The following is an 8,325-nucleotide window of genomic DNA, read 5'->3' on the forward strand; positions in this document are numbered from 1 at the left end:
AAAATGATCATGGAGAGAAAAAGAGACTTAAATAGTTCTCATTTCATTTCTGGTTGTATTGCTGATATTGTATCGAATGAATGGACAAATATCAAGCCAATATTTTAGATTTTTTTTTTATAGTATTAGAATTTAAAAATAAGCTTAAAATTTAGAATTTAAAGTATTCAGAGTTGATTAAGTATTGATAAAAAATAATAAATTTTGTTTATTATGCAACATTACTCTTATTTAATATAACTCGCACGCATTTCTTTTCATATCTAAAGCCTGTCCAATGCAACAGATATCTTGAAGAAGGTGAAAATCAAAGTATTGAAGAGAAAGAATAAGATAGTAGAAGAAATGCAAACTAACTAATGAACGTTCTATTTCTTAATCTTGCCAGCTTGATTCAGAAGGTGCATATTTGTGATATCTCTCGCTCTATGATTTATTGCTCTCACACTCCTCTTCATCAATCACTTGCTGAATTCTCAATCCTCCTTCGTTCTTCTCCATTGTTAATCTCAATCTTCTCTCATTTTTTCTTATTCTTCTTCTTTTGTTAACTCTGCCTTTTTCATGTGCCCAAAGGCTATAGAGACTTGTTACAACTCAAGAATTAGAATGCCCACTAGAATTACTTTTAGCTATAGGGTTACTTTGTAATAAATATACGGTTCCACAACCCTAATTTTTCGAATTTCAAAACTAAAAATACAAATGATTGGTTTGAGTTGGTTTATGTTATAGTTTGTTAGCTAAATATATAATTAAAAATTATTGCGAGGAGCTAAAAGAACAATGAGGACAATAGAAAGGGATAACTAATAAATAACAATAGGAGTTTATGGTCTTTGATAAATAACTAATAAATATATAAGAACCTATTGACAACGCAAATAGCATCCAAGAACAATGGATATATCATCAGCAAGCTTCCTTTCTTCACTCACTTCTCAACCTAATCTTCCTAGACTAACTACCAACACAAGTGTTGAATCATTTTTTTCATTTTTGCATTCTCATGCAAGAGAATTAGCAGAGAGCTATCTCCCTAAACTTGCAAGTTCTTGAGTCTCTCCCCTGCATCAATATACAACTCTAAGTTTAAAGATCCATATATCTTACTTTCGTGTGTGTGTGTGAGATTCACGTATTTCAATTCCAATCAACTGTTGACGTCAGCTACGGCTATGGCTGCTACTGTCTCCCCAATGAAGAGCTATAAAGTATTAATCAACTTTATCAGATAATAATGATTATTGACATAAACATCCAGTTTGCAGAAGTTACTAGAGTCTAGAGGTGGCATTTTCCTTTTTGTTAGGGAAAAAGCTATAACCACTATGTAATTTATTTTTATTATTTTACTTGTGTATTTTGCACCTTTAATTTTTTTTTGAATTAAAAAGTGCTCAACACAACAAGGTGGAGCAAACAGATATAAGAAACAGAAGATAACGTAAATAGAAACCCATCAACCCCTCATCATCTCCAGCATTGCCATCAATAGCCAAAGGGAGTACCACCAATCTACTCATCGGATAGCAAAAAGGACCTGCTGATGACTTCCTCTACTCTTGAGCCATGATTATTGAAGACACGGTTATTCCTTTCTAACCAAATTGCCCAGATCACAGCAAAGAAGCCAACCAACCACCGCTTTCTCTCAACTTTTCGATGTGAAGCATGTGTCCAACTCTCAAAATGTTGCTTCAGTGTTTCAGGTACGGTCCAAGCCCTTCCAAGGGCAAACAGCCATGCGCACCACACCTGCCAAGTGAGCTCACAGCCAAGAAACAGATGGACAGCCGACTCAACAGCCTTGCAACATAAAGGACACATGTTATCGAGCTGGCCAATCACCCCTAGCCTGGAAAGCCTTTCTTTAGTATTCACCCTCCCAACCAAGACAAACCAAGTGAACAGTTCAATCCTTTGCGGGACAAATCCCCTCCAAATAACACTAGTGAAGCTATAACTAGTAATTTCCTCCGGGAGGACTACTTCCTGCAACCTCGTCACAAAGGATTTAGTTGAAAAAATACCAGTTCTGTCAAATTTCCAAATCACCTTGTCCTCTCGCTCCATTGTTAGCTTAACCGATCGTAGTGTCTCGTGAAGGTGGTTCAAAAGGTCTAGCTCCCACTGAAACAATTGTCTCCTCCATTGGAAGCTCCATATCCACTCCAACCCATCCCAGAACCCGCAGTCCCCTATTACAGATCCTTTAAGATTCGAGACCGAGAAAAGTCTTGGAAACAGATCTTTCAAGACCCCATCAGGGTGCCAGACGTCCTCCCAGAACCTGGTTGATCTGCCGTTCCCAACCTCCATTGATAGGCCTCTGATCATTGTCTCCCTAACTTGTGGTTCCCTTATTTGAAGCTGACATATATCCTTCCAAGGACCCCCTCTGGTGGGAACAGGTTGCCCATGCAGCGTCTCAAAAGGGTTCATGTTATTACAAGAGCAGACCACTTTTTTCCAAAGGGGGCACTCCTCTTTCGAAAACCGCCACCACCACTTAAACAAAAGAGCGGTATTCCGAAGCACTGCATCTCCAACTCCCAAACCACCCACCTTTTTAGGTGCCATCACTACCTCCCACTTCACTAGTGGCATCCCCATTCTCCCATCCTCTTGACTCCACAAGAACCGCCGTTGTAAGGAAATCAACTTCTCTGCTACTGCCTTTGGCATCTTGTACAAGCTCAGATAATAGATAGGCAAGCTATTAAGGACAGATTTTATGAGCACCAGCTTACCCGCCTTATTGAGCGTCTTTGCTTTCCACAGGCCCAGCTTGTCTTCCACTTTGTCAATCACTGGTTGCCACGTTTTCACAAGTCTCGGATTCGCTCCCAATGAGATGCCCAGGTATCGAACAGGGAGAGTTGCCTCCTTACAATCCAGCAAGCAACACATCTCCCGTGTCCATCGCTGATCACAGTTAACCGGAATGAGACTTGACTTTTCAAAATTAATGCTCAACCCGGACATCAGCTCGAAGCACCGCAGTAGACGCTTATAATTCTTGATGGTCTCTTCCTCTGGAGGGCAAAAAAGAATAGTATCGTCTGCAAACTGTAGGTGTGACAACTCAATGTTATCTCGTCCAACTAATAGCGGAAGTATGCGGCCATTCCTCACCGCCTCTTCTATCATTCGATGAAGAACATCCACAACTAACACAAACAGGAAGGGAGATAAAGGGTCTCCTTGCCGTAGCCCCCTTTCCATTTTGAAGGGTTTAGTTGGAGCTCCATTGATTAGGACTGACATGGACGCAGAACATACACACTCCTTGATCCACCCCCTCCAACGATTTCCAAAACCCATCTTCTGCAGAACGATGTCAACAAAACTCCATTTGACCCGGTCATACGCCTTCTGAAAATCCAGTTTAATAATTGCAGAGCTACGTCTTCTGGATTTTAGCCAATGCACAGTTTCACACGCTATCAGAGCCCCGTCATGGATTTTCCTACCCTGCACAAAAGTCGTCTGAGTCTCGCCCACTAAACCTGGCATCACATGCCGCATCCTTCGAACCATGACTTTAGATATGACCTTATAAACGCACCCCACCATACTAATCGGTCGAAAGTCTTTTATCTCTGTAGCTCCAACGAACTTCGGTGCCAGCGCCACCCAAGTGACATTTGAGCCCCTAGGTAGTACAGCTGATTGGAAGAATCCCAACACTGCTTCTGTGAATTCCCTCCCAATACTTCTTAATGAAATTCATATTATACCCATCACTCCCAGGAGCTTTTGAAGACTCACAATCCCATACTGCAGCCTTTATTTCTTCTGCACTTGGCATCACTTCCAGCTCTGCTGCCTCCTCCCCAGTTATTCGCCTAACCAGCCCATCCCGGATTCCAATATTAGGTGAATGTTCCTGGTGATACAACTCTTTGTAGAAATCTCGTATAGCTACCTTTATCCGTGCTTGATTCCTTACTATTCTGCCTTGTATCCTTAAGGCTTCAATCCGATTGCTCCTCCTGCGAGCTGATGCAAGATTGTGGAAGTATCTAGTGTTTTTATCCATCTTCTTAGCATGCCTAGATCGTGACATCTGCTTCCAATGGATTTCCTTTCTAATATACCATTTCTTACAAGAGCTCACAAGCGCCTTCCTTCTCGCCTCCATTGTTCCATCATATACTCCATGACTCACCATATCATCTACCTTCCTGATCTCCTCCTCAAACCTACTAATCCTCATGTCTAGATCACCAAATTTCTCTTTATGCCATCTCCCCATTGGAATCGTCATAGCCTTTAGTTTATCCATGAACTGCATCTCCCCGATGCTCCTCCATTCCTCCTTTACCATTCTCAAAAATCCATCATGAGTAAACCATGAATCCAGGCTTCGAAACGGTCTCGACTCCCCTCCTAACTTAGTTACGTTCATGATCATCGGACAATGGTCTGACAGTCCTCTTGGGCCCCCCCGTAACATTGTTTCAGAAAATTCTTCCAACCATTCCAAATTAACCAAGACCCTGTCAATACGACTACATGATTGGCCCCGGAACCATGTGAACTGCCTATCAGACAAAACTAGATCCACCAACTCCATATCATGAATCCAAGATTTAAACTCTACTGCAGACCTTGGCAGAGACATGGCCCCCAGTCGTTCTTCCACTTGAACAATTTCGTTAAAATCCCCCATGAAACAAAACGGTACCTGACATAAACCGGACAAGAAGCTTAGCTCTTCCCACACTACAAGCTTTTCCTCCCTACCATGTTCACCATAAACCAAGCAGAACGCACACCAAAAATTATTCTTTACCAGCACTCCATCCACACAAATCCACCTAGCTCCTTTATAGCAGCAACTTAAATTAAAAACCGTGTTATCCCACATCAATAACAGGCCGCCAGAAGCACCTTCGGCCTCCACAAACTCCCAACCCACTCCATCACTACCCCACAACTGCACTACCTCAAATTTAGTCACCACCGCTTTCTTTGTCTCTATTAAGCCTAGTACATGCACATTGAACTTCTTCCTAAGATTTTTAACCATACTCAATTTTCCAGTTCCCGCCAACCCCCGCACATTCCAGGATGCAAAAGTCATTGTAAAACAGTATTACACACCTGCTTCCTATTTTTTGGGCGACTCCTTCTAGCCTTTTCTTTCTGTTTAGCCAATTTCTTTCTCAAAGCGATCTTCTCATTCTGTGCCTGGAGTATCGCCATGATATCGTCTTCCTCATCATAAGGCTCTGCTCCAGATTCCACCGCCAAGTTCCAAGCTATTCTGTTTTCTTGTGTGTCTGCTGCCCTTCCGGTCCCAGACGTTTTCAACTCTCCTTCGCTCTCTACAACATGTGGGTCCAGCTCTAAACCTGCCAGTGATACCCCCTCCCCCAATCCCTCTGTCACCAATGTCACTGACAGCCCGGCCTCTGAACCGGTAACTGGGCCAGCCGCGGCATTGCCCTTTACCAAACTCTCTTGGCATTGTAACACCCCAGCGGTCGTTGTTGCCATAGCTACCCCCAAGTCCTCAGCCAAACGCCGTTCCCCTGCTACTCGGCCATTAGCACTCTTCCAATCGCTTCCCAAAATTTCATCATCCTCGCCGGATCCCTCAAACCCAGACCGATTCCCTGCGCCATGTCCAACCTCTCCCGTATCACCCAAAGCCCCATTCGCAATCTTCCGGCCCTCCCCTTCATCTGTGCCAACCTTCTCAACCGCCAACAGGGGCGATGTTCTCGCAACAGCAGCCACGCTGCTTGCCCTCACCCGACTCGGCTCCCCCTCCCACCACAAGTATATCGCATGTCGTCCCCTTCCTCAGATCCCACCGTAGGTACCATCCGCAAGCACCCCAAACCGGACACCGGACCAGCCCGTTCCTCCCGGCCCCCCTCCTTGCCCGCTGCAAACCCTCCCATGGCTCTTGGAGATTCATCAGCCTCTTGCTGACAGACACCCTCTAATGCCCTCGTGCCCTCACGCACACACACCTGAAGCTCAACCCGATCCAATACCGGCGCCACTTGAGACTTAGCCCGGCCCAACTCCTGCCTCCTTTCACACTCATCACGTGGGCTACCAAACTGCAAGCCCAATTGAGCAACCTTAGAGTTCGTTGAACAGCTTTGGGCTGCTACACTATAATTAATCACTTGACCATGTGTTGGACCTACCCATCTCCTACTACTAGTGACGTCCCCTTCAGTCTTCTCCCCACCCGTTGCCAGATCCCAGGACACAGTCCTCTCCGAGTCATCACCCTCAACATTCGGTGAAGACTCCGCACATCTAGCCTTCGTCACGCTTGGACTAACTGCATTGATTGCGTCCCTCTTCGGTTCAAAATTTAAAAGTTTGTTACTCCACTCATTCAAAATTTCTGAGGAAATTACAGATCCACCCTTCACCGGCTCATCCTCCCTTACTGTCCATGCCATCAACTCCGCCGCTGCATCCCAGCTCAACCGTTGCGCAGGACTCTGAGCATCCGCATCAGTACATCCACGACCTCCAGTAGCACAACCTTCTCCAAGAACAAAGCCCCGGTTACCTCCCCTCCCACCATTCGTCCCATGATCAAAGGAAGCGTAGGCGCCACTTCCCACCTCTGTGACAAACGCATCAAACATATCCGTTTCAACAGCGATACCAATTCGTTCATGGATTACCTCAAATCTGTCCGTCTCAATTAACACACGTCCCATGCTGAACGACACTCCCGAGACCGTTGCTGAATCAAGACTCACCACCTCTCCCCACTGTTGACCAATTAATCGGAACGTATCTTCAGACCATGCATGAACCGGCACCCCACTGCACTCGAGCCAGACTCTTCTTCGATCACACCGGTCAGTCTCACTCCACCGACAAACACGATAGAAAAAATTCAAGAAGCCATTCATAGTAAACGTGAGAGCCTCATCCGCCCGTTGAGTACTATCGAATACGAGCAAAGCTTTGTTAGGCCCCAACTCACAAACCTGCACAACATGGGGCCACTCCCGTCGTGCTATGGCGTTCAACCGGCTGAAATCAATTGCTTTCCAAGTACTACCAACAATGCTCCGCCTCAGCCATTCCACATTACTCTCGACCTGTGAAGCTTGGATAACCCGTACCCCTGTATTCTCATTAACCTTCGGCCCACATTGTTTCTGAGTGTCATGTTTGATTGCGTCCAACTGAAACTTGTCCAGATTGACATTATGTTCACACTCGACCACCCTGGCAGGCCCTGAAATTCCTTCATTATCAATAGAGTTCCCACAAACAAGCATCCTCCTATCAGTATCCATCCTCGTATCAGCCCTGTCTCTGCTGTTATTTCCCTTGGATTCACCCCTCCGGAACTTAGTCTTACTAACAAAAATCTCTGTTCCCCGTAAGCACATGCAGTTCATCTCAGAGATTGCCTTCAACGCTCCACCCTTCGTAGTATACCGAATAAACGCAAACAAGTATACGAAGCCACCCTTTGTCTTCCTGGATAAGTAAATGTCATTGATCCTCCCAGTCCAAGAGAACAATCCAAACAACTCCCGCTTCGAAATGTCGCCCGGCAATCCATCCACGAAGATGGTGAACGAGTCCTGTTCCAATTGAAGAAACTTTTCTCGCTTCCAAATCTTTGGATCCCGAGCTAGATGTTGAGCATTCACCGGCCGACCCTGCCCGGCCACTCCCCACTCCCCACGTTCTTTTGCTCTCATGCTCTCATGCTCTCATAAAATTTTGCCTTGCCAAGAGTAACTTAACTTTTGCACCTTTAATTATTTATTATTATTATAGAAATTTATTGTAAATTTAAGTGTGTTTTTTTATTAGAATTTTGTATTCTTTATTTTTAAATTTCAGGATTTCTACCAAGCTTCCAGTTAAACCAAATTTAACATCATCTCTTTTTAGAAATTATAAAATAGCATAAATAACTTGCAGATCAAACTTAGACCAATTGATAAATATTGCAGGTATGGAATGTTTTTATCACGCATTATTGGTTTGTTAGAACAATTTAATTGTATACTCGTGACTCGTTCTTTCTTGGAGCACTGAACTCAGCAAAAAGTGCAAAACAACTTTAAAGAAAGCCACACCTTAGTTAGCAGTTTGCACCCTTAATTTGCTTGCTTCTTCTTCATAATGGACCACTCTAAAAAGCTTCACCAAAACATGCTCCCATCAGGCATATATAATAAACTAAAAATATACATTATATATGATCATCATCATCATTATGTGATATTTTATTGTTGGAAAAAATTGAGGTTCAGATAAAAATCTGTTTTAACAGTGAAAGTACTAAAATAATTTTTTCATGACCTGTGT

The 8,325-nt window shown here is 43.9% G+C and overlaps 1 protein-coding gene across 1 annotated transcript; it reads right to left on the reverse strand.

Annotated features, from left to right (window-relative positions):
• Positions 1–3,658: 3,658 nt before the first annotated feature.
• Positions 3,659–5,092, reverse strand: LOC107615306 (uncharacterized). Its single transcript, XM_016317388.1, has one exon. It carries the CDS (start codon positions 5,090–5,092, stop codon positions 3,659–3,661), a length of 1,434 nt encoding a protein of 477 aa, XP_016172874.1.
• Between the last annotated feature and the right edge of the window lie 3,233 nt (positions 5,093–8,325).

This window comes from Arachis ipaensis, chromosome B9 (assembly GCF_059453495.1).
Source record: "Arachis ipaensis isolate K30076 ecotype BB chromosome B9, ASM5945349v1, whole genome shotgun sequence".
NCBI lineage: Eukaryota > Viridiplantae > Streptophyta > Magnoliopsida > Fabales > Fabaceae > Arachis > Arachis ipaensis.